This window comes from Corvus cornix, chromosome 3, assembly GCF_000738735.6.
Source record: "Corvus cornix cornix isolate S_Up_H32 chromosome 3, ASM73873v5, whole genome shotgun sequence".
Taxonomy (NCBI): domain Eukaryota; kingdom Metazoa; phylum Chordata; class Aves; order Passeriformes; family Corvidae; genus Corvus; species Corvus cornix.
The window spans coordinates 1159142-1187122 of record NC_047056.1 but is presented as its reverse complement, the minus strand read 5'-3'; the positions used below and the strand labels follow the sequence as shown (position 1 = coordinate 1187122).

General features: G+C 62.1%; 1 protein-coding gene across 2 annotated transcripts; it reads left to right on the top strand.

The window, feature by feature from the left end:
• The first annotated feature begins 2430 nt into the window (after positions 1 to 2430).
• NKX2-2 (NK2 homeobox 2) lies at positions 2431 to 10277 on the top strand. Of its 2 annotated transcripts, none has more exons than XM_039570102.1 (3): positions 2431 to 2752; positions 8297 to 9067; positions 9432 to 10277. In XM_039570102.1, exons 2-3 carry the CDS (start codon positions 8812 to 8814, stop codon positions 9989 to 9991), a joined length of 816 nt encoding a protein of 271 aa, XP_039426036.1. In that variant the 5' UTR covers positions 2431 to 2752; positions 8297 to 8811; the 3' UTR covers positions 9992 to 10277. The 2 variants fall into 2 exon arrangements, with proteins under 2 accessions (XP_039426036.1, XP_039426037.1); XM_039570103.1 differs by lacking the exon at positions 2431 to 2752 and having other exon boundaries at positions 8128 to 9067; positions 9432 to 9740; positions 9843 to 10277.
• The last annotated feature ends 17704 nt before the right edge of the window (positions 10278 to 27981 follow it).

Here is a 27981-nt window from a genome sequence, read left to right as displayed (position 1 = left end):
AAAAGAGCAGAATGAGGAGAAATGAGGTGAAATTGAATTCCGTATTTTACAAAACGAGGAGCGGGTGCCTGCTTCCAACCGAAACCCGGCTGGACGGGGCGATTCCCATCTCCCTCTGCACAGGTTGCCTCCTTCCCTGCCCTGTTCCAGGTGCTGGAACTGCAGCAGGTTGCGCTGTGTGCTCAGCCCGGGGACAGCCCGTGGCCATCTGTCACCCCCAGGTGTGTGCCCGGCCTGGGCAGGGACGGGGCTTGGGCTCCTCAAACACAGAGCGGGGTCATAAAGTGGGGTGTGGGGGTGCCTTCCCAGCCCCTCGTCCCACTCCCACCTCCTCCCTCACACTCCCTGCTGTGGGGGACTGGGCACCTGTTTAATTCCCTCTGCAAGCCAGGCTGGAATGAGGACCTCAGCCCAGAGGTCCCAGCTCCTGCTCTTCCCAAGCCCTGCCAGGTCCTGGTGCCGCCTTCTCAAGCTCTGGATTCCCTCACTCCTGGGAGGGGGCTGTGGATGGCGGGTGGGAGCCTGTCCCTGCAGCCAGGGAGTTTTGGGGGGGTGTCTCTCCTCACCTGGGCATTCCAAGCCCAGAGCTCCCAGGCCTCTCCCAATCCCAGGACACAAAGAGGTGCCAGCTCGAGTGACTGCAAAAACTTGGGAATGACCGCCCTGCCACGAGGCGGAGCCGATCCCAACCTCCCCAGCCTGGGGTCCGGACCTTGCGCCTCAAAGCCAGCCCCTCCAGGAGATTCCACACGGGGTGTTTGGGGAGCAGGAAGGACTGACTCTCCAAGGCTGAGTGAAACCCGCTTCACTCTCCATCCCTGGGCCTGCCGGTTTGGGTCCAGCGCTTCTGGGGGATGGCGGGATCCGCGCATCGGGCGCCGAAACGCCCTCCTAGTAAAAATAACAAAAGAAAACGGGTTAATTCGTAAAAATACGGAGGTTTTGTTCATAAAATAGGAACCGGTTTCCAGCACGGCCCGGGCTTCTCAGCACAGACAGCTGTCCCAAGGAGCACCTGTGGGGCCCCAAAGGCAGCTCTTGCTCCCTTGCCTTTTCCTGCACTTCCCCTCCTTCCCGGATGTGGGGAGGCAGGAGCTGGAGCTGGTTTATTACCACCCTCGCAGAGCTGCAATCCCTCTGTGCAGCGTTCCCTAGGGATGGAGAGAGAGAGACAGAGACATGTCCTGGGCATCCACCCGGAATTCCATGCTGCGAGAGCAAAGACTTTGCAGATTTACGCAAATGAGGCTTCTTCATGCAAATAAATATGTCTGTAAATCACGGTCATTTGATGGGTATTTTATTGTGGGCGACGTAAAACCGCGGGATTATTTTCTCCCCCCCACCCCCCCCGGTTTCACTCCCTCGCCCAGCAATCGGGGCACTTTGTCCAACAAAACAAGCTTGGCGAAGTTATTAATTGCCTGGAACAAGCTCTTTATTGACCGGGGTGGGGATCAATCACTTTATCTGCGGGCAGCTCTGCCTGTGACCGGGGGATTTCACTGAGCCCTATCTGTCCCCGGCCCCTGCGACTTTCACACGGGACTCCAAGGTCTTTCCAGGAGCGGGGCAGGTGCTGGGGGGGCGGGGTGGGGATCCGGCTCGGGTGGGATGGAGCAGGGGTTCTGTCGCCTTCCCTCTGCCCGCCGCTGGTGCCACTGCTGGTGCCCCCCCCGCCTTTTGTGCGTCACCCAGGAACCCTTTGGAAGGGACGTGGGATGCCCAGGAAGCCCTTCCGGCCGGCTGGGAGCTCTCCGTCCTCTCTGGAATCACGGTGGGATCATACCTTCTGCGGCAAGGAGCCTGGGAAGCGGCCGCGGCACCGAGCTCAGGATGCTTGGAAAACGCTCTCAGGCACGTGGGGTGATTTCTGGGGCTGTCCGGGAGTCGGACTCGATGAGCCCCAACTCAGGATACCCCAGGATTCCACGACCGCTCTTCATCCCTGGCTTCAGGGAAGCTGGGCAGCACCAGCCTCCGTCACCAACTCCATCCCCCTTTTCTTCGCAACGATTTTTAAAAAATTGATGTTGAAACCCAAAAAAGGACCCCAAAGAAGGGGGGCAGGGGAGGCGGCTGGGGGCGGCCGCGGCAGCGCAGCTCTAATCTCCCGCACACCGGCGCTATCAGCGGCCGGATCAGCCGCGTATCTAATGTAAACGAGCCTCCCCCATCAATAACGTGCCACATCTGGCGGCTGGGCTGTGCGGCGCCCTGGCTACCGAGCCATCCGCGCACGGCCAGCGGGGCCGGCCCGGCCCGGCCCGGGCGGGGGGTGCGCAGCGGCGGGGCGGTGGGCGCGGGGGGGCCGGCGGGGGCCGCAGCCAGCGGCTCCTTTGGGGAAGGGGGGCCGGGGGGAGGGCTCTGCCCCCCGGGGGGAGAGAGGGGCCGGCTCAGCCTTAAAAGAGCCACCCAGGAACCGGCGTGTTTGCGCTTCTTCCCAATTTATGGCCGCGGAGCGTATGGCCGGTGTTCCTCCCGGCGGCAGCCGCCGGGGAGGGCAGCGAGCGGCGCGGGGGATGTGAGGCCGGAGGGACGAGCAGCGGCCCCGGCACACGGCGGAGACAATGCGGGAGGCGGGGGGCCGCCGCCGGAGCCCCCCCGCCTAGGGACCCCCCCGGCCCCCTCGGGACCCCCGGCCAGGTGAGCCCCGGGAGGCGGCGGGGGGACCCTCCCGCGCGGGGACCCCTGCCCAGGTGACTCCCCGGGGACGGCGGGGGGACACCGCCGCCGAGGGACCCCCGCCCAGGTGAGCCCCGGGGGGCGGCGAGGCCCCCCCCAAACCCCCCGCGTCGGGACCTGCGCGGGTGAGCCCCGAGAGGCAGCGGGGGGACCCCAGCTGGAGCCCCCGGCCGGGTGGGCCCCGGGGCGCAGGGGACAGAGGGGGCACCGAGGGCGGGAGCAGCAGGTGGGAAGGGGCTTTGGGGAGGGGTCCGCGCGGGTAGGAGCTGGTGCGGAGCGCCGAGGGGACGCGGCCCCGGCCCCGACGGCGCGGCTGAGACACCGCCACGGCCACCGCCGCGGGCGCGGGTGGGCGCGGGGCCGGGGCAGCGCGGGGAGGGGCAGCCCGGGGCGCTCCCCCCTGCCCCGGCCGCGGGACACTTCTCGGCTGCGACGGCAGAGTCCGCCAGAGGACCGGGAATGACCGGGAACGGCCCCGGCCCCGGCGTGGCCCCCTCCTCCTTCACCCCTTCCCTTCCCTGCCCGTGCCACGCGTGTACCCCTGGCTCGGCCCCGGCTGCTGGAGCCGAGCCCACGCGGCTGGACCCGTCCCCAGCCAGCGCTGATTCCCCCCGCCCCGCGCGGGGCGCCCCGGAGGGTCCCCGCACCCCCCAGCCCCGACACGCACCCGGCGGTGACCGGGGCGCGGAGACCTCCGCGGAGCGCGGGCGGGTGCGGGAAGCGGATCCAGATAAGAGAGTAAATCCCGCCGCCGCACTCCCTTCGCTCCGGGGCGAGCGGGCCGGGGTTTCCTTGCCGAGGAGAAAAAAATCATTTCTGACAAAGCTTAATCTCGTCGGGACACGTTTAATCAATAGAGACGGGTCGGGCAGAGCCGGGGGGCTTCGGGCGGGGGGGACCCCCGTCCGTCCGGCCAATAAACCGGTTTAGGATAGACTGGAAAGGGGAAGGGAGCCCCGGGCCGGGCTTACGGCTCCCCCCGAGCGCAGGGGCGGGGGGGAATTAAATAAGACGAAATGTGGGTCGGGGGGCTGCGGGCTCCCGGCTTTGTGCCCGGAGCCCACTGCCTCCATCGCTGTGGGCAATAATTTCCAAAATCTCATTAAAGTGCATTTATCAAAGCCCTAACATGTGCCCTCCGGCTCTGCCATAACCCCGCCGGCCCCCAGGGAGTGGGGGGGGGGGGAGGCGGGAGGAAATCCCAATTTCTATGACAATTCGCCACCTCGGGAGCCTGGCTGCGGGGCAGATCCACATCTACAGATTTATAAGGAATATCGGTGAATTGGAAGGATTTCTCCGCCTTTGAAGCGTCGGGGGGAAGGAGATAGAGCAATCGTGAGAATAGGGAAGCTCATTTAGATTCCTATGTCCTGGAGAAGAATTAATTGTCCGATGGAGAAAGGCAGGCCGGCGCCGGGATTTTGGGGGGCGGTGGGGGCTTTCCCTGAAGCTTCCATTGGGAATGCTGCTGCTGACTCCCTTCCCGCGTGCGGGGCGATCTTCCCCTTTTTCTCCCCCTTCCCCCCCCCCTTTTTTTTTTTCCTTTTCTTTCCCCCCAGAACATCCTTAACGCCTTTGCCAATGCCATTTTTTCCAGCCAGGAAACGAGCCGGGAATTTCAGCCCGCAGAAACTCCGTTACAATTAAGTTCCTGCAAGCGCCGGAGGGTTCGGGAGGCTCTGGTGGCTACCCTCGATTTTAGGAAATAGGTTTTTTTGTTTGTTTCTTTTTTTCTCTCTCACTCGCTCCCTGGCCGGGCTGCCGGTGTGCGAGGCGATCCCGTGGCGTGGGCTCCGTGCCCACGGCCTGGCGTGGCCGGTCCCTTCCGAGCCGGAGTCGCCGCCGAGCCGCAGAGTGTTCTCTCCAGCGCTGGAAAATGCGATTTGAACCCCTCCGTGCGCGGCTCTTGGGGCCGGAGGGGTTCTTTCACTGCTATCGTTTCACTCCGATTTTTAAAATTTCGATTTTGATTTTTCCGGCCGGGAAGAGCTGTCCCCTTTCATGTGGCCGCTGTCCTTCCCTCCGCCGCACTTTAAAACAAAGAGGGTGTTACTTACAGGGATGCTCCCGAGGTGAGACTCCTCGTGACAGTTACCAGGACACGGGCTGCTCTTCCCTTTCCCCGTTCGTTCCAAGTGGATCTCATTCTGGGAGATAAAATCAACCTGTCCCCTAACAAAGGCTTTGTGCGGGCTCCGCTAATCCGGGCCGAGCGGCAAGGTGCAGCCCCGCTCCGTTTGTTTGTCTGCGGGCTGGAGCGAAGGGAAAACAATATCTGGCATCTTTGGCTCCATCAGACGATAAATTGATCCACTTGTCGGGAGCGGCGGTGGGAATGGCAATGGAGACGAGCTCGGAGCGGGCAGGGAGGGGAGGGAGAGCGGCAGGCTCCTGCCCAGCGCGGTTTCCCGCATTTCTCTCTATAATGTGCATTATTACACTCGGTAGCAGCACAGTTATACTGCGCCGTATGTGATACACGCGTAGGATCCGCTCGGCGGAGAAGGGAGCGGACCCGGGGAGCCGCCGGCTTAGAGCAGAGGGGGTCCCCTGCGCCGTGCGGGGGAGCGGGACCCTCGGGCCGCGGCCGGGAGCCAGAAAGGCGAGGAAGCCGCCCAAAAGCAGCCCCAGGGGCCGCCTGCGGCGCGGCGGGAGCCCGCTCTGCCCGCCGGGATCCGCGGCGGCCGGGCCCACGCGGGACTGCGGCGAGCGGCTCGGGAGGCCTCGCCCCCTCTCCTGTCCCCTCTCCTGCCCCTTCCCCGCTCCTAGAAAACAGAGGAGCCAGCTCTAAGCCCGCGGGCGAGGGGCGGGGGGGAGCCCCCCGTGAAGGCGGGCAGGGAGGGATCGGGCCCCGCGGGCAGAGCCGCTCGTCCCCCACGGCCGCCGCTCGGCCCCGCCACACGCGCCGCGGCTCCGGGGGCCGGGGCGGGAGGGCCGCGGCCCCCCCGGCCTTGTCACCGCCTGTCCCAGGGCCGGAGCTTCCCCGCCACGCGTGGGACCGGCCGGGGGGGGGCCGAGGCCCTGTCGCGACAGCCGCGGCGCTGCCGTCGGGTTTTGCCCCCGCGCAGCGCGACCCCGGTGCGGGGCAGCGTCCCGGCCCCGCGACCCCTCCTGGCGTCCGAGGGCCCGCGCGGCTCTGACGTCACCGCCCGCCGGTGACGTCACGGCGTCCCGGGCCGCCCCCGCGGAGCCCAGCGAGGTCCGCGCGTGGGGAGGGGGCCGCGACCCCCGGGGCTGTGTCCGGCCTCCTCCCGAGAGCCCCACGCCGAGAGGGACGCTCTGCCCGTGGCGTGGGGTTTGTGCATGGGTTCAGGTTCGGGAGTGTTCATCATCATCATCATTATTATTATTATTATTATTACTATTAATAAACCCCGGCCCGCCCCGCGGGGCCCGGCCCGCGTTGGCTGCCCCGGGGGTGCTCTGCCCTTCCCTCCCCGGGCTCGGCTTCTGTCAGGGTCCTCCGTCCCGCCACTGTCCCGATTATCGCCGCTCTCCTCGCTCTTTTTTCCCCTTCGGCGTAATAAAACCCCCATCCGAGCCGGGGGGCCGCGTAAATCCGTGGGTAACCCCAAGACTGAGTGGGAATCGGCGGTGCCCGGCAGAGGAGCGGGAGGGGGCCGGGCCGAAGGGGTTCCCTCGATATCGAGGAGGGCTCCGCAATGGATGAAGAGATAGCCATTGAGCGCGGTTGAATACCATGACAACTAGGAACAACCTCAGATTTATTCCCAACAGTTAGGGCGCGCTGAAAGAGGGCGTCAATCACGTATTATTTCGCCACTGAAATAAATGCAAAAACTGCGCCGAGACAAAGGGTTCCAACAGGAGCCGGACATTTGTCTACATTGCGGACATTGTCCCCAGCTTAGCCGTCGGGTTGTATTTGTGTTTGCGCGGGGCCGACCACCCAGGATGCGCGCAGGGGCTCGCTTAAAAAAAAAAAGGGGGGGGGGGGAAAAATCCCTGGGCATTGTCAGCCACATCACATACTTTATGGGAGGCAGGCTGGGGGCTGGGGCAGCAAAAGTGGGGGGAGCGGCGAGGGAGACGAGGGGAAGGTGCGGATCCATGGCCGGGCGCGGAGGAGGAAGGCTGAGGCGGCGTCTCCCCAGCGCGGCCCGCGGCGTTGCGGCTCCTTCCCCCCACCACGCGGGGAGGGAAACTCGGGCAACTTTTGTCGCCCAGAAATGAGGGCGCTGGGGGGAAGCCCCTTCCCAGATTGCACAAACCCCGCGGCCCGCGTCGCCCCGCGCATCTCGGTCACCCCCGCGCATCTTCGTCACCCCCGCGCTCCGGCCCGGCCCGGGAAGGGCTCGGGAAAGGCAGAGGGATGGAAAATTAGAGAAAAAGAAAAGGGACGGGAGAGGGAAAGAGATGGAAGGGGAAGGAAGGAAAGAAGGGGGAAAGGAAGACGGTCCGGGCCCTGCCCCGTGAGGGTGCGCACGGCCGAGGCTCCTGGGCGGGTGCAGGGAGCAGGAGGAAGGAAGGGAGAAAGGAAATGAAAATCAAAGTTGGTGGCAGACAGAGAGAAGCTGGGGGGAGGTTTCTGCATCCCGCGCCGGGCAGGGGGAGCCCCCAGGGCCGCACCCGCGGCCGGGAATGCTGCGGGCTCCGCGGGGTGTGTGCGAGCATGGTGACACCTGGGGGGCCGGCCTTGCCTAGGGAAGGACCCCCTTCTTTGCCCCTCTCCATCCTTCCCCAGGTCCTGAAAAAGAAAGAAAGAAAGAAAGAAAAAAAAAAAAAAAGATAGAAAAGGAAAAAAAAGAGAATTCAGTCCTGTACGACTCCATCGGGCTGCAGCCCATCGAGTGATCCCAACGGGCTGGATTCATTCCCCTGGAAGAAGGTGGCAAAATCAATGAGACCTCTTCAAATAAGCACACACTTCCCCCCCAGCCCCCGCCCCGTCCCCAATAATCACCGCCCGGATCTCGCCGGGTCGCGCCTGGCGATCGCGTTTTGCCAGTTCGCTTAATTTGGGAGCAAACTAGAATCAATTACTCGCTGTTTAATTTCCAGCGCTCATCCCTAAGCCCCAACCAAAATATTGACCTAGGCGGGTTAGATAAGTTGGGCTCTTGCCATCTGAGCCGCCTCGGTCCCGCGCGGGCTGCGCGGCTGCGGAGCTGCGGCCACAGGCCCCCCTCCCGAATTATTATTATGATTATTATTGCTCTAATTTTTTTTTCCCTCTCTCCCCTCGCCCGGAGGAAAACACGGGTGGAAAACGCACTTTGGGGCGTGCGGAGCGCCGGGCTGGTGCGGAGCTCTTTGTATGTAAATAGTGCCCTTAAAAAAAGCTGGGAAGTCGCCCCCTCCCTCCTTCCCTCTCTCCCTCCCTCCCTCCCTCCCTCCCTCCTTCCCTTCCTCCCTCCCCCCCGGCGCCGCCACACGCCCCCCCCGCGCCGAGGGCCCTCCCCGCGCCGGTAATTAACTGACACGTTATACCACTCATCACCAATGGTGGAAGCTCGGAGCTCGCCCAAAACCCGCAATTTCACATCTGCAAACACTGTCTTCATCCACTTGACTTCCAAGACCCGCCCACACGTGGCCAACCTTTCCTGGGTTTAATGTAGGTTTTTTTTCTCGCTCCTCTCGGCAGGTTCATGTGTGGGGACCAGCCTTATATGGACTCCTCGCTCCAGCAATGGCTCGGGATTTTCCAGCGGCAGGCGCGGGTTCGGCGCGGCTGAACAAGATCCAGAAGTGATCTTTTTTTTTTTTTTTTTTTCTTTCTTTTTTTTCCCTTTTTTTTTTTTTTTTTTTTTTTCCTTTGGCGTCTCTTCCCCCTTTTTCCCTGGAGTTACAAACTATTCCCGAAACCAGCTGCTACTCCCGCTCTCGGAATTTTCCCCCGTGGCAGAACAACCAGAGACCCGTCGCTGCGGCCGCTTCTCCCGCACAACCCCCGCCGCTTATTTTTCTATAAATCCATATTCTTATTCTACTTTTTTTTCCCTCCTCCACGCGTGCCGTGTCCCCCCCCCCGCCCCCTCCTTGCTCCCCGTGTCCCTGCGCGGTGTCGTTGTCGCCGCTCGGCGTGTGCGTGCCCAGCCGTGACCCGGCGGCTCGGCCAAGCTGCGGCTCCAACTTTCCCAGCCGGAATTTGGCCGGAACATGTCTCTGACCAACACAAAGACGGGCTTCTCGGTGAAGGACATTTTGGACCTCCCCGACACCAACGATGAGGACGGCTCGGCGGAGGGCGGCGAGGAGGAGAGCGAGGCGCCCGAGCCGCCCAGGAAAGCGGGAGTTTTGGGACAAACCCCCTTGGACACTGTTCCGACGCTGCCTTTGAAGGGCCCTTTCTACGATAACAGCGATAATCCGTACACGCGCTGGCTGGCGAGCGCCGAGGGCATCCAGTACTCCCGTGAGTGCCGGGGGGACGGGGCAGCGGGGACCGGGGGCGATGGGGGGGTGGACACGGGGTATGGGGGGCGGGGGCCTTGCGGCTCGTCCCGGCCGGGAACGGGGCAGCGCCGCTTCCAGCTGCCCCCGGCGGCGGGGCGGGAGCTGGGGGCCGTGGATGGATGGACGGACGGATGGACGGATGGATGGATGGACGGATGGATGGATTGGGGGGGGTTGCCTCTCTGCACGGCTGGCCTCCATCCCGACACGGCCGGGCGGCGGGAGGGCGATGCGGGGGCCGGCGGGAGGGATGCGGGGGCCGGCGGAGGGGCACCCCCCGGCCCGGCCCGTCCCCCCGCTGACCGGGCACGGCTTGTCCGCAGTGCACGGGCTGGCGGCCGGCGGCGGCGGCCAGGACCCCTCGGCCAAGTCCCCGGAGCCGTCGGCCGACGAGTCGCCCGACAACGAGAAGGAAGCGGCGGGCGGCGGGGACGCGGGCAAGAAGAGGAAGAGGAGGGTGCTCTTCTCCAAGGCGCAGACCTACGAGCTGGAGCGGCGGTTCCGGCAGCAGCGGTACCTGTCGGCGCCGGAGCGGGAGCACCTGGCCAGCCTGATCCGCCTCACCCCCACGCAGGTGAAGATCTGGTTCCAGAACCACCGCTACAAGATGAAGCGGGCGCGGGCCGAGAAAGGTATGGAAGTGACTCCTCTCCCCTCCCCGCGGCGGGTGGCCGTGCCGGTCTTAGTCAGGGACGGCAAGCCCTGCCACACGCTCAAAGCTCAGGACTTGGCAGCCGCGACTTTCCAGACGGGCATCCCGTTCTCGGCGTACAGCGCGCAGTCCCTGCAGCACATGCAGTACAACGCGCAGTACAGCGCGGCCGGCAGCCCCCAGTACCCCACAGCGCACCACTTGGTACCGGCGCAGCAATGGACTTGGTGAGTGAGGGCCGCCGGGCAGCGCGGCACACCCCGCACACGCGCCCCCCGCACGCGCGCACGCCCCAAAAACGGAGGAAAACCCTGAGATAACAAACAGAGGATGAGAGACAGACAGACAGAGACAGAGAGAAAGAGAGAGAGAGAGAGAGGAGGAGACAGACTGATGCTCCGAAAATAAACAAGCAAACAAACAAAAAATCGAAACTGCGGGGGAAGGAATGGAGAGGGAAACGCTATTATTATTATTATTATTGCTATTATTATTATTATTGCTATTATTATTATTATTATGGTTTGGTTTTGGTTTTTTTTTCCCTCTGCCGTTTCTTTTCCCCTCCATTTTTTTTTTTTGGGGGGGGGGGTTCGGTTTCATTTCGGGAGGGAGGCGGGGGGTAAGGGAGGGGAGGTGTTTTTTGTGCGTCATTGTTTACAGAAATTTTTTGCGCCATTCAGAGTGGTCCTGTCTACCTACAATTAAAATAAAAGAGGAAAAAGGGAAAGGGGGGGAGGGAAGATCGTCAGAATTACAACAACAACAACAAAAAAAAAAAAAAAAAAAGGGAAAAAAATAAAGAATAAAACCCCCCCCCCGCTGCTCCTGTGATTTTGTGAGGAACGGGGGCGCGGCCGCCGCGCGGGGCACCCCAAAAGGGGAGCTCCAGCGCGGCCCTTCGAGCGCGGTTTGCGGCCCCGACAGCCGCCAGCGGGGGTGTTTTTACACCTTGTCGCGGTCGCTGTCGCTGCCGCGAGCCGCGGCCCGGGCGCTCCGCTCTCTCTTCTCCGGTTTGGGGGCCGCCTCAACTATTCCCGAGCGGAGGAAGGAGCCCCGCGCACGCTGAAACCCAGCCCGCCCGCAGAGCGGCTCCCCGTGCCACCCCGCCCCGCCATTTAATACGAATCTAAATTTTTTTTCAAAGCTGCCTTTCGAGGAAAAATAGTAGAGAAGGAAGCGATAACAACGACGGAAGGGTTTTGTGCGACTTCTCGTCGCGGCCGCCTCTCGGCATCCCCCGGCGCAGCCCCGCGGGGGTGACACGGCCGAGCAGGGCCCCGCGCACCCCCTTCCACCCGCCGGACTTCTTTCTTTCTCCTTCGGGGGAAAACGGCTTTATTTTTTTGGTGGGAGCGGTCGGCTCCATCCCGCCGGCGGCAAACTGGAGCGGGGGGAATTTCTGTTTCCCTGCTTTCTGTCTGGGAGTGCGCTTTTCTACACCGCAGCGCTGCGGAGATCTGGGTACCGGCATCGCCGCCGTGCCCCCTCCCCGGGCTGGGGGCCCTGCGAACGGCAGGCACAGCGGAAACTTCGCCGTCAGCCCTCGGGGATGCGCCGGCGGCTCAGGCAGGGCGGGGGAAAGGGTTAACACCGGGAGACACCCCGTCCCCCTCAAAAAAAAAACGGAGGACGAGGGACAGGGGACAAGAGAGAGGCGAGGCGGGGCTGGGCGACTCTGCCGGGTGGAACGGGGACCGGCAGCGGGCCCGGCCGGGACCGGGCAGGGGCAGCCCCGGCTCGGAGCGGGTTCTGCAGAGCAGTGGCTCCTTCGCCCGCCCCTGCGGCTTTTAGGCTGCTCGAGATGCTTCAAAAAACGAAAACAAATCCAAACAGCCTTTGTCCGGAGCGGCGGGGCCGGGGCAGCGCCCGCCCCGTCCCGCGGGGCTGAGCCCGGCGGGGACGGGGCAGTTCAATGCCAAAGAGACGGTCGCTCCCGGCCCCGCCGCATCCCGATCCTGCCAAATCCCGGCGCTCCAACAACATCAACCTCTTCCCGGGCCCCGCCGAGCCCGGCGCGCCCCTCCGCCCCAGCGCATCCTCCGTCGGCCGCGGATCCCCGCGCAGCCTCGGCTGGGGCTTTTTTATCTTTTTCGCACTTCTTTCCTCCCCTCTCCTCCTCTCCCGTCCCTCCTTCCCCCGCCTTCTTTCCGCAAACCACCGAGGCTCCGCGCAGCGGAGGAGCAGCCGCGGCCGTTCCGCTTCCGAACGCTGGGAAGCTCCGCTGCTGTCCCGGACCCGAGGGCAACGCAGGGACGAGCGCCGGTTTTCCCTTCTCCAAGCCCGGCGTGCGAGCCAGGAGCGGAGAGACGGAAAATTGTCACTTCTTTTTTCTTCTTACTTGTTTTTTTTTTTTTTTTTAATTTAAATTTGTTTCCTCCCAATTCCTTTTCTGGTTTTTTTTACTTTCTTTTTTTTCTGTCTTTTTTTTTTTTTTTTTCCCTTCCCCTCGGGCTGTGCCGAGTCTATCAAACCATTTGTGTGGCCCTAACCCCCGTGGCCTTATATCTGCCGTGCCGCCGGGCCAGTCTATCTTTGCACAATATACAGTAGACTTCAGAGAGCAGCACAATGGGGGAGGCAGGGAGGTGAGCATGTTAGAGGCGTGCATATTAACGAGCCGCGGCCAAAGGAGCCAAAGGAGCCGGCAAAAAACCGGGAGAGACGGTCCGGGAGGGGGGGACGCCCTCCCTGCGCCTTCCCTGCCTCGGCCGTGGCTGTTTTTGGGGCTCGGCATTGATGCGGAGCGCGGAGTCAGGGAGCGGTGTCCTCCGCGTTTTGTTCGGGCTGTCACTCGCGCTCATTGTTCGGCATGTTCTACATGTTGTATCCCATATGGCCAGCTGGGCCGGGGACCCCTCACAAAACCCAAATTGTGCCCAGCTTTCAAACCCAGCATTGTTGTCCGTGAAAGGCAGGCGAATTAAAAATTCGTGCTATATCTATTCTGGAAAAAAAAAAAAAAAAAAAAAGAAAAAAAAAAAGAAAAAAAAAAGGGGGGGGGGAAAGAAAGAGGGGGCGCAAGGAAAAAGAATCCCGCTCTCTTCCCCTCCCTCTCTGCTCTCCCTTTGAAGGCCAACAGAGACTCTCCTCTTCTCCCGTCCCTGCTGACAAGTTTCTCTCTCATTTCACAGGAAATCCTCCCCCCCCGCACTAAAAGCCCCGAGCGCGTCCCCCCGCAGGAGCCCGCGGAGCTGCGCTGCGCGGCCGCGCTGCGGCGCGGAGGCCGGGGCAGAACAAGGCTGCATTGAGGGCGGGCTGGGCTGCAGCTGCCGCCTCCCTGCGCGGCCCGGCCGTACCGCCAGCCCGGCTGGCACGTCCCGCTGCCCCCCGGAGAAACGGCCCTTTCTTGTCCGCGCTCCTGGTTGTGCAAGGCGGGCCGGCCGAGGGAGGGAGGGAGGGAGAGAGGGAGGGAGAGGGAGGGAGAGAAATTTAAAAGGGGGAAAAAAAAAAATAGGGGGGATAAATTAATTAACTAAAAAAAAAAAAAGGAAAGAAAAGGGGGGGAAATAACGAAAACGGGGGTGAAAATGAAGAGAGAAAGAAGAAATTTAAAATGGAAAAAAAAGATGGATAGGGGAAAAAAGAAAAAGAAAAGGGGAAATGAAATAGAAAAATTAAAGGGAAAAGGAAAAAGAGATAACGAAAAAGAAAAGAAACAAAAAAAGAAGAGAGGAAAAAGAAAAAGGTAACAAAACAAAAGAAGAAAACACGAAGGAAGAAAAAAGAACCTGAGAAGGCAGAAAAAGAAAAATAACGGGGGGAAAGGAAATAGCGGGGCAAGGAGGAAGAGCGCGGGGAGCAGCCCGCAGCCCGGGCACCCTCCGCGCCCCAGGCGGGGCGGGGGCCGCGCAGCGCTGCGCGGGATCCTTGCGGTGCCCGCAGCGGCTCCGGGGTCCCGGACGAGGCTCCCCGGGGGGGTCCGGCCCCTCCGCCCCCCCCCCCGCAGCCCCGGAGAGCCCCCGGCCCCCGGGCAGCCCCTCTCGGCCGCCGGGACGGGGTTGGGTCGCCACACGGCCCGCGGGTCGCGATCCGGGGCAGCCGCGGGCGGTGGGAGCCCAGCCCGAGCTTCAGGCCGCGCTCCCTTTCCTTTCCCCCCCTCTCCCGGTTTTCTCGCCCGGCCGGATCTCCGGGACGCCGCGGGGCCCCCGCGCGGGGCGGGAGCCCCCGAGCCCGGCGGTGGCTTCCCCCCGTCCCCTGTTGACCGTAGGGCTTAGGCGGCAGCGCTGTGGGTTTTTCGGGGCTGCTCGAGGAGCCGCTCAAGGGGAAGCTGAGCCAATATTTACCGAGCACGAGGGCAATCCTCGGCGGGGTTCATTAAGGAGCCGGCGGGGGCGGAAGGGCTGCGGGGGGAGCCCCGCGACGGCGCTGGAGCGGCGAGACGCGACCCTGGGCGCGGGCTGCCCCGCAAACAGCGACCCCCGACCTCCCCGAAAAGCACCCCCGGAGGGGTTTTTCGCTCTACACAAGGCGATGGGGTTGGTTTTCCTACCGAGGGCCGTGTTTTCCGCGGCCCCCCGAGCCCGCGGAGCGGCCGCGGGGAGGCAGCAGAGCCCCGCGGAGCCCGGCGCTGGACGGGCCGGAGGCTGCGCTGCCCCTCCGCGCCCCCGGGCATGGCAGAGGGGGGGAGCCCCGAGGCTCTGGGGACCCTGTCCCCAAATCCACCACCCCTCCCCGCCCCCCTGCCCCGCCGGGATGGCCGCGCGGCGGCGCTGCCGGATAAGGGACGCGCCGTCGGGCCCGCCCCCGGGGGTCCCGACACGGAGAGGGGGGACGCGCCGGGACAGGGATGGGGAGAGCCCCGGGGGGCAGGGGACAGCCCCCCCCGCTCCCCCCCAGCGCCTCCTGGCCCCGCTGCGGGAGGAGCGGCCTCGGCCCTAAACCGGCGGGTCCGGGGGCATCGCTTTGAAATCCAGCGCGGAGCTCGGGGCGTGACGAGATCTGGCCCCTGATCCCCGCGGGGGGCAGGACACGGCGGCAGCAGGGACTCGTGCCACCCCTCCTGCCCCCGGCAGCCCCCCAAGCCCCAGGACCCCGCCTTTGGGGCAAACAGGGCGTCCCCAGAGCCCGGGCAGGGTTTGGTGCTCAGTTGTCTTTTCCACACCGGGAGAACAACCAAACCGGCGGCGAGGACAGCGTGGGATTCCGGAGGGCTGGAGAGGATGGGGCAGCGCAGCCACGGCCTCCTCCCGGCGCTCCCGCCCCACAGGGAGCCACAGGGGCGGTGGCAGCTGCCTCCCTGCACTGGGGACACCGGGGACACCGGGGACACCGGGGACACCGGGGACACTGGGGACACTGGGGACACTGGGGACGGTGCAGCCTGCACACCCAGAGGGAACGAGGCACCTGGGCACGGCACGGGGTACCTGTGCTTCTCCCTCACCAGGGGACGCCTCAGGGAATTTTGGGTTTAACTCGGTGCTGGCGAATTTGCGGCATTTCGCACGGTACCGGTAATCAGCGGTTAATTACGTAGAGAATCGGGAACTCTCCGATGAGAGAGACGCGGGAGAGACCCCTCCCTTGAGCTCCCCCGCGGCCCCTGCAGGCAGCAGCCTCCCTCCGTTCCCCTCTCCCTCTCTCCCTCTCTCCCTCTTTGCCTCTTTCCCTCTCCTGCCCGTGGCTGGTGCAGGTTGTCGCCACCTCCTCTCCCTCCCCGAAATTTAAACAGCCAGCAGGCTCAGAGAACCCCGCAGGCCCCGCAAGTCTCACCAGCCACAAAAATCAAAATCTGAACGTATTTTATTGGGTCGTACAAAGCTTTGGGCAGTTTGAGTGGGGTTCCTGCAGTGCCCCCGAGTTCCACGGGTGTATTTGGGATTTAACCACGGGGAGTGGCGTCCGTGCTCTTGGTATGAAACATCCCAGATCTGCTGGAAACATCCTGGAGCTCAGACAAACCTGCCTGGAGTAGCTCCAGGTTCGCTTGGACAAGCAGAGTGCCTTGCTCCCGCCTCGGGATCTGCTGCGTTCCGTGGGATTTAGCCCCAGTCCGGGGGGAAAGTTCTCCACGAGATAAAAACCACAAGAAATAAATTGTGTCGAATCGCTCTGTCGGGTCTGGCCGAGCAGGCTCAACAGCTCCAGGGAAAATAAAACAGCTCTAAGAAGTGGTTGTGTCTCTGGACGTGCAGGGATGGAGCTGCTCCTCCCGCCCCACGCACACACCCTGCAGGGGAGAGGGGCCTGGAGGAAAAGAGTTCATCTCTGGTTATGCCAGAGTCCAAAAACAAAAGTCCCTGGAAGATTTCCCCCCATCGTGGAACTTCCCGGCTGTTATCCCGTCATTATTTCCCCCCTCTTCAGTCAGAGTTGTCCCACAAAAAGTCACTGACTCCTCAAGGGGATAAAGCACCACTCAGGATAACCCAAAATCAGACCGAGTGGTGAACTTTCGGTGCAAATGGCCTTAAACCCCTCATATCTTCGGGATGCGTCTCCGTCCTCTGCCACACCACGGGGGAGCTCTGGGCACCACAGGTAACCCAAGCTCCCAACCCTCCCTCGTGCAGCCCCTGCGGAGGGCAGGCGCTCCCCGGGGCTGCAGCAGCCCAGGCCCAGGGCTCTGCTCATCCTGCTCCTCCCCTTTGGAGCAGGAATGTGATGAATTCCGAGGGCCTGGCAGGGATCAGCCTGAACCATTTCAGACAGAGCTGCGGGGAGGCGACCCCTGAGGTTCTTTCCCCAGGCGTGTTCCCAAAATCCCACTGCAACCCAGCTAAAGGGGTTCGGGGCCCCGTGGCTGAGGCAGGTGTGGGGCACGGCCCATGGAGGATCCCAGGACTAACCCAGTGGCTCCTAAGCTGGCCTTGCTCTGCCCTAAGGCAGGAGATGCTGCCCTGCGTGCATCCAGAGGGGTTTGGGACTCCCCCAGCAGGCAGAGAGGCCCTGGCTGCGCACCAGCCCCGTCACAGGTGAGGAAGGGAAGGGCTCGGCAGTGATTTCGGACGTAACCCCCAGACGCAGAGGCCACCACCCCAGCCCTCCCTCGTGCCGCCTCAGCTCCTCCCAGGGGACGGTGTCGGGAATTCCCTGCTGCCCGCTCCACCCTCACGGATCCGCGGCCCCGCGGGTGCTCGTCCATCGGGACCGTCCCAATCCGTGTGCTCTCGTCTGTGCTAGATCCGTGGATTTCCACACCTGTGGGAAGTGCTGGCGGTGCCGGGCATCTTACCCAGCTCCTCCCGCCACACCGCAGCCAGGATGGAAACCCCTCCTGCAAGTCCTAAACACACCAAATACCCAAAGGCCTTAAAGGGCAGAACTGCCTCCTGGCCCGCGGGAGCGAGGGATGAAGGCAGGACTCGCCTTCCACGTCCCTCTCAGAGTTAGGGAACAGCTGGATGAGAACCCCGGACAAAAGGGAATTCGGTGCCGGTGTTAGCGGTGACTTGGGGTGGCCGCTGTTTGCTGAGGGGTTCAGGCAGCACAGAGATCGATGCCTCTCAAGCGAGGCCACTTAAAACTCCGCGTTACCGGGAGAACAGGCACTGGAAACATCCCCAGTTTTTTGTAGTTTGGTTCTCTTGAGGGTTTCTGGAAGAGGCGAAAATAAAACTCAGCCCAGAGCCATCCAAGAGCAAAGCCGAGCTGATTGTGGTGAGGAGGGAGGGAGGGAGGGAGAGGAGGAGCCATGGTCACTCAGTGCACGCCCAATCCCTTCCTGGGGCATCCTGGAGCATCCCACACACAGGAACTCCAAACTCCCTTCACATAAAAAGTCTTGGGACAAATAAATCACTAAATGGATCACGCAGTGCACCTATAAAGTCAGAGGAATGGGACTACCAGAACTCATTTTGCCCCGGTGCAGTCCAGGGCACTCAGGACAAATTTTTATTCTCCTCCCTTCCTCTCGAGCCCAGGGTTTGCAACCCACGAGTGACAAACCAATAATAAACGCCTGGCTGTGGAAGAGCAGCCCCAGCGCTGTGTCAGGTCCCGCCTGACAGAAACCTGCCTGGAATCTGGCCCGTCCAAAGCCCCTCTGGAACACATCGGTCCATCCGTCCATCCTGGTGGGTGTGGGGGGGGGGGGGGGGGGGGCCCTCCAGCTGATCCAGGGGCACCGACTCACCTCGTTTGCCTTTGGGAGACTCTGACTTTGGAAAATGTGGGGGTTTTCTCCCGGATCCCCCGGCACCTGTAAAGGGATAAATCAGCTCGGCGGCGTGCCTGAAGCCGTCTGGCCGGACACATCGTCGGGGTTTTACCACTGGCATAAAGAAAACGATGAATTAGCACACTGCTGCCAGTGTGCCGGGGTTCGAGCGGGAATCCGGGGGCAATCCCTGTTTAACTCCACCCCGTTGTCCCAAAGCCAGGCTCTGCTCACACCCTGAGGGAGCAGCACCTACCTGGGCGTGGGGTTTTCCCGCTCCAGCTCAGCCACGGGGGAGCTGAGGAGCTTTGCTGCTCCCCTGCTCCCTAGCTGGTGACAACCATTAATCACCAGGCAGGGAGAATTCCACACGTGTCCTGCCCCCGGCCACCAGCAGGGATAGCTGGGACCTCTCCCGTGCCCCGTGCGAGCAGCAGCGATGCCCCTAAATACTCGGCCTCTGCTCTCCCCGGCTCGGTTTTAAGGTCAAGCAGCAGCTTTTCTCCTCGCCGTCAGCGCCTCACGGCCGCTGCAGTCAGCCATCAAACACACAATCAAATTAAATTAGCGCGCCTCGGGGTCTGCAGCCCGAGGCTTCCTGCCTCGGCCCGCGGGACGCCCGCCTCTGTCTGGGCTGCCGCTCAGCCACGGCACGATGCTTGTTCTGGCTCGGCCGTGTGCGAGGAGAGATTCAATCCGCCCCGCCTGGCTGCAGCGGGGGAGGCAGCAGCGGGGAAAAGCCACCCTCGACTCCTCCAGCGGCTGCCTTAGGGACCTTCGGGGATGGACACCGCGGCGGTGCTCCCAAATCTCTAGAACTATCCCGGCTACCTGCTCGGACACGTCGTTTGTCCGTATCACCGGATTTCAAGGAATAACTCCCACCACTCCAGGCTCCCTCCGCCTCCTGAGCCGCCCACGCTCAGGAGGCAATCGCAGTCAGAGCTGTGCCTGTGCCCCTTCAGACACCACCCTACAACGACAAGGGTTCCACCTGCGTTTGTTTGGGATGACTTCAGCATCTCGGTACAGCTCGAGAGGAACAAGGATCCCATTGTGCCGCCTGTGCCACCCTCCGAGCCCATCAAAGCCAGCGCCAGCCTGGAGGAGCCCCGAGTCGAGATCCACTGGAAGAACTCCCAGCGCCCTCAGGAGGCTCTGACTCAGGTGCTCCAAGGAGGATAAGCCAGGCTGGCGGTGACAGGCTCCGTGTTCATCAGCGTTTGGAGGTGGAACAAGGAGTTCCGAGAGGCCGCAGAGGCGGTGAAACAGAAAAACACCACCAGCAAACCTGGACAGCGTCGTCTGTAACCGAGGGGGAAACGGGCGGAGAGGGCACCAAGTGCCTCCCAGATCTGCCCTGGAAACTCTGGGGTTAGGGAGGGTGAGAGCAGAGAAGGCACACAGGGAGCCGGGTTTGGCCCAGCTCGGGCATGGAGCGGCTCCCGGGGAGGGAAAAACGGGAGCAGAGAGAACATCGGTCCAGCCCACACCCACAGAGGCACAGAGGAGGAACACAAAACAACACAGAGCAGCAGGGCAGGCGCCCCAGAGCAGCCTCCCGGGGGACCAGCACCTTCCTCAGGCGGCTCTGCGTCCAGAAAACTGCCTGGAAAGCCTCTTGTCCTTGGAACACTCGCGTGGGGTCTCCAGCCAGCACCTGGGGAAGAGACAATTTCAACTGTTATTCCAAAGGGGGGACAGCAGTGCCAGCAGGAGAGGATGCAGTGAGCCACGGAGGCACGGGAGGAGCAGTCTTACTCCTTGAGCGGCGCCTGAGGAACCGAGGTTTGTGTTCCTGACAATTCCCAGCATCCACGGTGCAACAGAAGTCACTCCACGAGGCCATTCCCAGGCTCCGAGCAGGACGGATCTGAATTGCCACAGAGACGCCTTCCCTTCCCATCTGTGGCTCTGCACTTGGGAAATCACCGCTCTCTCCTCATTAGGCACTTAATTGTGGCCAGAGCTCTCCCAAGGGTTCCCAGCCCCGAGCTGAAGCCGCTCCTGACTTCCCGATCAATTTCCTCCCCGGGAATGCCTTCCAAAGGGTGCCCGAGCGGCCCTGGGTGCGGCCCTGCTCTGCAGGGATCCGAGCCAGCTGCACCGGGAGATGGAGAGCGCTCACTGGCTCGGGCTCCAGCAACATGTTTTCCTGCAAGGAAAACCCAGACGAATTTAACGGTGATTTTTGCAGGTGTCCATCCCTGGAGATGCTCAAGGCCCGGTTTTGAACACGTTCATTCTACTTGAGGCAGTTCCCACCTGCAAACTCTCCAGGATCACCCAGAGCTCCCCAGAAAGTTTCCAGCCAGGGGGGGAAAACCTGAGGTTAGGATCCACGGAGCCATGGCAATGGTGACACCGCTCGGAGCCGCTTAACGGAATAATATTTCCATCCACTGTAGATGAGAAAAGATAATTACTTTCGGGGTTTAAGAACCAAATGTGTTGATCCAAGTGTAATCTCGGTGTTTTAGCACCTGGTTATTACATCAGGAACACAAATGTCAACCGGGCTGCAGCAACCGGGCCGTCAGGAGGGGGAAGAGGAGACGTGTGACTGAAATCACACACTGGGGGAAGGTGCCACCAAGGGACTTTCGACTTGAGCTAATCAAGAATGTTCTCCTTCCCCGGAGCACTTTGGGAGCTGGGAGCTGGTGTTTTCCCTCAGGGATCCTTCTGGGCCCCTGGTTCTGGCCTCTTCCGTCGCCTCCGCGAGCCCAGCTGGGCCTGTTTGTCCCTCCTGTCCCAAACCTGCCCTGATGGACCCTGATGGCATGAGAGGGGTTTCCTTTCCAACCCAAACCACCCCAGAACTTGCGGCAGCAGCAGCCGTCCGTCCCCGAGGTGGTCTGGACAGCAATCCCCAACCTCCAGGAAGAGATCCCGATCCCAGAAGCATCCAGCGCCCGCTGGGACCCAGCGTGTGGCGTTGCCACGTGCGTGCTGCCAGCAGCCGGCTCGGATCGTGGCGCTCCGCTGCCGAACAAAGGCCCTGCCTTGATTCCTCAGCCAAGTTGAGGTTCCCAGCAGGCTGATTATCCCCCCGTCCCTGAAGCACCCACCGCTGCACGGAATTTTATTAAATTGCCAGCACGGGCGGCCGCTCAAAGTTTGTGCGGCTCGACGCGATCGATGGCAGCGAAGCACGGGAAGAAAGGCAGGGGGAGGGGGGGACCCCTGTTTGTTAAAGGCTTTTTCTTCTCCCTTTTGAATAAAATGTCAACTCCATTATATAGATGTCAACTCCATTACCGCACCGCTCCTGTGGCAGCCTCACCGTGGAACTGTCTGCTAATAAAACAACTTCCTCGCAGGGGGAGCGGGGGGCAGGTTACCTGCCGGAGGTTCCAATCTGGCTAAGAAAATTCCTGTTTATCCCCGCAGGCACAAACACCACTTTCATTATCCCGGTGTCCTCGTCGCCTCTGTCGGCCCCCAGATAAAAACCCGCCTTTCATCCTGACGAGCCCGCACTGGTCACGGGCCCATCCTTGTCAGAGAAGCCACAAAATGGGGAGAGCAGTGCCTGGTGTGCTGGGGAAAAAAAACCAAACCTGGATTAGAACCGTGGAATGGTTCGGGATTGAAGGCACCTGAACGAGCCCCTTGTTCCAGCAGTAGCAAACGTGGGGAAAGCAGAGGAGCAGCTTCCCCGGGGTCCTGCTCCAGGGGGATGAGCTGCCAAACCCTCCGAGGGGGGCCCTGGGGACAAATGCCCCCCCCAAAAGCACCGAGATCTGCCCACAGGTGCAAGGCACCATAAGCACCACCCCGGGAGCGCTTCCAGTGAAGGCCCTGGAAGGGTTTGGCAGGTCTGTGGCCGGGGAGGTGGGGAAGCCCCTGGGCTTGGCCAGGCAGCGGCCGCGGGAGGCCGGGGCTCCTCCCTCGCTCTCAGGCCCGCTGGCTGCACACATCCCCGCGCAGGCAAAGATGAGCACGTATTTAGAAAAGAATAAAGAAACCCATTCCCCGACGGGAGTTGTTTAGATAATTGATTTCCCTTGGACTTAGGAGCACTAAATAACACCCGGCGAGCCGCCATCTCCCAGATAACCTTTTCCTTCAAATCTCTCTTCCAGAGGATTGCCCTTTGACAGAGGCACCTCTCGGAGCGCGGCTCCGGCAGGCTCGTAGGTAGGGCCTTGCCGAGGGAAGGCCATGACGATCCCTCAAGCAATTATTTCTCCCCAGTATCCTTTGCATAGAGAGAGCTAATTAACTGCCTGCCGGGCTCTGCAGAGCCGCGGCGCAGAACGAGGCAGCGGCAGCACAAATGTCATAATTAATTAGCGGTTTAACGCCAGAACGAGCACGGCCGAGGTGCCGCCGGTATTCCAGCGGGGCGGGGCGCGGGCATTCCGTGGGCCAGGCACTGGGGGACACCCGGCCTGGGCAGCAGCGGGAATGCCTTCATGGAAAGGGCGGTCAGGCCCTTTGGAAGTGCCCGGGGAGGTTTGGAGTCCCCATGCCTGGAGTGTCCCAGGAAGGGCTGGAGGTGGCGCTCAGTGCTCCGGGCTGGGGACGAGGTGGGACCGGGCACAGCTTGGACTCGATGGGCTGGGAGGGATTTTCCAGCCTCGGTGGTTCTGGGATCCACACCACAGAGCCCCAGGCTGCGGGAAGCTCAGCTGGAATCCCGGAGAAATGAGGAGTAGCCCGTCGCGTCCCCCTGTGGAGCTGGGCAGGGACAAGCCCGCGCCAGGCCGGGATCGTCCCCGTCCCGCCGCGGGGAGCGCCCAGCCCCAAGGCCCTGCTCTTTTCCAGGGACAACATCCATCCCAGCGCTCCCCATCCGTCGGCACCTTCCGCTGGCGTGGTTTTGGTGAGGATGACCCCGCCGGTGGCCACGAGGCCGCTCCCGGCCCCTCCCACACCGCCCTCGCGGCGGGGACAGGGGTGTGCTTGGCACAGAGACCCGGAGCTGTCGCTCGCCTCCCACGGGCAGCAATTCCTTCCCCGGGGGTGGAAAAGGGGCCCAGCAGCACGGAGTCGCCAGCTTCCCCCTGCACCGAGGCAGGCAGAGCAGGGGTCGGGCCTGGGGCAAGCCCAGCACCAGCCCTGCCACACAAATTAAGAACAAACCAAACAAAACCGTCAAGGCTGGCTCCTGGCAAGAGCCAAACCCCGAGAACTCCCCGAGAAAACTCTCGGCCCCACCCTGGTTCCCTGAGCAGACGTTCCCAGCGCTGGCGGGCACTGGGAATTGTATCCCGCACACCTGGAGCCCAGCAGGGGACAGCTCCCCACGGGACACCTCAAACCCTGCCTCCGGAGCGGGGCAGATTCCTGCAGGAAAATAAGAGGGACGACTTAAAGGCATCCGTGCCTCCTCCCATCCTCGGCTCCCTCAGCTCCCACTCCCTTCCCCGTCCGCCCGCGGGAGACCTTCAGGAGAGAAAGAGCACAGCGAGGGACGAAGGCCCACAGCCCTGCATCCATTCGGGATGGCCCCGGAGCCAGCGCCGGGCTGTGCCGGGCGGGGAAGGCAGCGCCGCTGCCTGAGCCCGGTGTGGGCGATCGGAGCGCCGCTCCTGCCCCGCAGAGCCAACTCCATGGTGACAAACAGCGCCGGGGAGCCGTGACACCGGCGGGTCAGCGCCGGCACGGCAGCGCCGGCAGCGAACAATGAGCCGGAGCAGGAGCCCGGGCTGTGGGAAGAGGGATGGCCTTGAGCAGGAGAAAACGCGCGGCAGGCGGGAGAAGGTCCTTAACTTCAGCTTCCTCTTTCTTTAACCTAGAGAAGTCTTGCATTAACAGCATCTGGAAGAGGCCAGCACCTTTCCAACATCTGCTCGGGGGCTTTGTTCGGAGCGGGAAACTTCTCCGCTGCTTTTCCAGGAGGGCCGCGTTCCAGTACTTCAGCAACGGGATGTTTCCAGGGATTCTCCCTGACTCCTGCAGGCGAGAGCCCCAAAACTTGGTGGGCTCGGTTATGTCCATCAGTCGCGAGGGACCGCGCAACGCGGAGTTCTGCACGGGATGGAGCGGCCAGTTCCTGGCACTGGGAAGGCATCAGCAGGACACCCATCCTGTCTGCCACGGCCCAGAGGGACTTTCCCTGTGGAGCAGCTTTGGATCCGGGCAAAGGTGGCTACAGCGACAGGGATTTCTGGGGAGGCAGCCTGGGAGGTGCCTCCCACCGCCGCGAGCTCGTTTGAGAGCAGAACCACTCGTCTCCCTCTGGGTCACATCCTTCATAAATTCGCTTTAACCGACTCCTCCTGACCCGGTCTTGTTATTCCCAGCTCCGGCCATCCCCCACCCGGGATCTGGATCGCCTCCACACCAGGCCGTCCCACAAACCACAGGATGCTGCGCTGCAGCTCCCCGGGTCCCTCCGTCACATTTCAAGGATGCCCACCCCGTTTTTCCCAGCCCTGCACGGACTGGAGCTGCTGGCCGGACCCGGCAGGGCCAGGAGGAGTCGACATCTGCCTGTGGATGCTCTGGGAGGGCTGGAGAAGTCCAGGAGCATGAGGGGCCCTTGGCCAGGCCCTGTCTCGGGACGATCCCACAGCAGAACCTCAGCTCCCACAGGTTTATCCTGGGTTTATCCCACCTCTGCCATGTCTGGGCTCTGGCTCCTCCTGCTCCAGGGACAGGGAGCAAGCCCTGAAGCTGCTCCTCAGCTGCCACTGGCGGGGGGATAAACATCCCTAAATCCCAGCTGATCCCCATTTCACACCCCCAACTGCACCACCGGACTACCTCCCCTGGCTCTCCATATCCCTGGGAAGTGACACACTCCCTGTTCCCCTGTCGGGTCCTGCAGCCATCAGACACAACCCTGCTGCCCAGGGTTGCACAGAAAGGAGGGACGGATTTTTCCTCCAAAAGAGGGGATTCCTCCCCACTTTGGTGCTCCAGGGCCCCGAGTCGCTGAGGTTACTCCTGACTGTACGCAGAGCATTGCTCTGACTTCAAAGGTCGCGGAGATTATCCTTCGGGAAGTCTCTCTACTTCATGACTTCCTCACACTGTGTCTGAACCTCACCCAAATGGAGGTTTCTCCATCTTTTTAGTTTCCCTCTTTCCCAGGAAAACCCCTGTGCTTGTCTGGGGGCTTCGCGTGAATCCAGCTCTGCCAGGAAACCTCGGATAACCCTGGAAGTGCTCCACACCAGGTTGGACGGAGCCCTGGCAACCTAATCCGGTGCCGGCATCCTTTAGGTGCCTTCCACCCCGAACCAGGCGGGAACTCCACGGTGATCCCTCTGCCCACGCCGAGCGCAGCCCAGGCCAGGTACACCCCATGGGAAAACGTCTGCGTGCCGTGCGGACGGGCTCCCATTCCAGAGGCAGGAGCAGCACCTGGAGGGAATGTGAACCTGGGAATAACTCAGGAGCCCAGGTTTTCCCAGCGTTCCCTTGCCCACGCCGCAGCGACAGGGAAAGCTGGCCTTGCTATTCCCACAAATTAAACCGGGAAAACAACGTGGAAAAACGCGGCCCCAACAAAGGGAGGGGGGCAGTGGGCCCAGCACAAAGCAGCTGGCGGCACACGCCACTGCCAGCCGGGAGCAGGCAGGGATCAGGGATCCAGGCGCGGAGTGCTGCGGTGCCAGAGAAATATTTGGGCTCCCTTATCCGAGGAAAAGCTGGAGGAGATGCCACAGGAGTGTATTTTCTGCCGCCTCAATACTTAGGGAAACCTTAACAGCAGCTCTGGGATATTCTGCCTTCCTGCTGCCCGCGCTGGCTCCCATCCCAGCAACTTCTCCCGGCTGGGTCTGAGGACACAGGACGCTTACCTGGGGGCTCAGCAGCTGGAAACGTCCCCTTCCCCAGGCAGGGGGAAAGCTGGCTTGTCCCCGCTCCGCCCCCCGAGCCCCACGGGAAAACACGTCCATCCGGCAAGCAGGAATTCCCGGGAAGGGTGCGTGACACCCGACAAATATCTTTATTGGGGGGGTGGGGGGGGAGGGAGTTATCCCAAAAAGCAGCGTAAGGAAAACCTGCAGGACAAGGATAAACATTATGTCATGACAGTCATCACCAGGGAAAGAGGGGCAGGGGACCCTGAGGGCGGACAGGGAGATAAGAGGGAGATAACACCTCCCTAAACCTGACTTTAGGGTAGGCAACCCCCCCAAACCTGCCCCAAGCTCTCCTGGCGCGGCCGCGCCACCGCCGGGCACTCCTGCCGGGCACTCCCACCGGCCACTCCCGCAGGGCATTCCCGCCGGGCATTCCTGCCGGGCATCCCAGCCCGCAGCTCCTCGGGAAGGGCTCGATTTCCCCTGGCGGGGGAGAGGCGGCGGCGGTGTCCCCGCGCCGGGTTAATTCCTCGCCTCGCCTGTGACCAGCCCATTCAGTGCCACTTCAGACTCCTAATTCCGGGCTTTGCGTGGAAATGGTTTTAGAGTGCGCTGGAAACCCCGGGTTCCTTTTCCAATCTCGCGACGTCTTTGGAAAGCAATTCCTTAAGCCTCCGCTCCCGAGCCCCTTTTAATCTCCGCAAATTATCGGTGAGAGCCGAATCGAGGCGAGCTGCCGCCGCAGAGCCTGCCGCCGAGCGTTTCGAGGAAACCATCGCTTTCGGGGCCAGAAATAAATGAGCATTTATACCGGGTTATTGAAAAACGCCCCTCCCGCCCCCCCCAAAAAATATCAGCCTCCGTCTCCGTGTCAATTGTGGCTCACCGGGGTCAACACCGCCGCCGCCGCCACCGGCGCGGGCTGGCGCGGCGAAGGACAAGTCGCGTGTGGAAATGGGCCCCAAATGTGTCATTATGATCAGGGAGACAAGCCGGGCTGGGAAATGACATCTGCACTCCTGGAAATAACATCTGCACGGCCCGCGAGCCGGGCGGCCTTCTGCGGAATGAGGGTAATCAGGGAGCGGGGGAAAATCACCCCCCAGAAATTAAAACCCAGGGGTTTGGCTCCTTGGCGCTTTGCTGCTGCCTTTCCTACGTCTTTTTGTTCTTTTTTTTTTTTTTTTTTTTAATTTGCTTTTAAACTACTTCACTTGGAATCCGCAGCTTGATCTTCCCAGGACAGGGAAGGAAGAATTCCTGTTTTGCACAGAACCTCCAGGTGATGGAGGGTTAAATCAGAAAAACATTCTATAAGCGACGAGGGTTTCAAATTGGGCTTTTTCTTTTTTCTTTCTCTTTTTTTTTTTTTTTTTTTTTTTTGGTCAGACATCTGCCTCATCAAAAGGATCTTCTTTACACCCACCAACAAAACGAGGGGATGCTTTTATGCGACACTTTTTATCCCGAACATCACATTCCCGATGTGGGGAGAATTCTGGGGTGTTTTCGGTGCAAAATGGCCATGAGGGGTTTTGCTGGCTGCATTTCTACCAGCTCCCCTCGGGCTGTGCTTCCCCTTGGGCTCAGGCAGGGATGCAGGGATGCCTCTGCGCCCAGGGTAGGGGTGAGCGGTGTCCCAGTGGGCAGGGACCTGGCTCAGCCCCCAGACCTGCCCCAGCCCTCAAGAGCCTGCCCCAGCCGCGTCGGCAGGGAAGCTCCACATCGCTCCTCCAGCAGGAGTCTGGGGCAGCCGTGGCGTTCGGGGTCCTTTTCCCCCGGCTCCCCCTTCCCGGGCTGCTGTCCCGGTGCACACTTGCTGGATTCTGCTCCCTGTGCCCCAGGTGCCCAGCGCAGCGTCCTGGGGTGTGAGCAGAGGCCGCAGGCTCTGGTGCTGCACCTGAACCCCTACAAACCCTTCCGCTTGTGCCACATGCCCAAATCCCGGCTTACAGGGCCGGTCTGACGCGAACAGGACCAGTCCCTCTCAGCCCTTTGCCTAACTCTGTCTGGTTTGTCCCCAAAGCAGCACCGAAGCCTCGGTGAGATCCCAGACTGCCCCAGGGGCTTGCAGGGAATCATCCCTACAGCACCAGGAGCGGCCTCTCCCTTCCCGGCGGGAAGCAGGGACACCACGCTCTGCCCATCCATCCAGACATCCATCCATGGGCACCGGGGGCTGTGCTGGGGGCCCGACCCCGGGCACAGAGCTGTGTCCCTCCCCGGAGTGCCCTGAGGGGCAGCGGTGTCCCCACCCGTGCTGCTCCCACAGGGATGGAGACGGGCTTTTTTTTTTTTTTTTTTTTTTTTTTGGAGCAGGGGAGGGGAAAAGCGGTGCCGGGAAAAGGGAT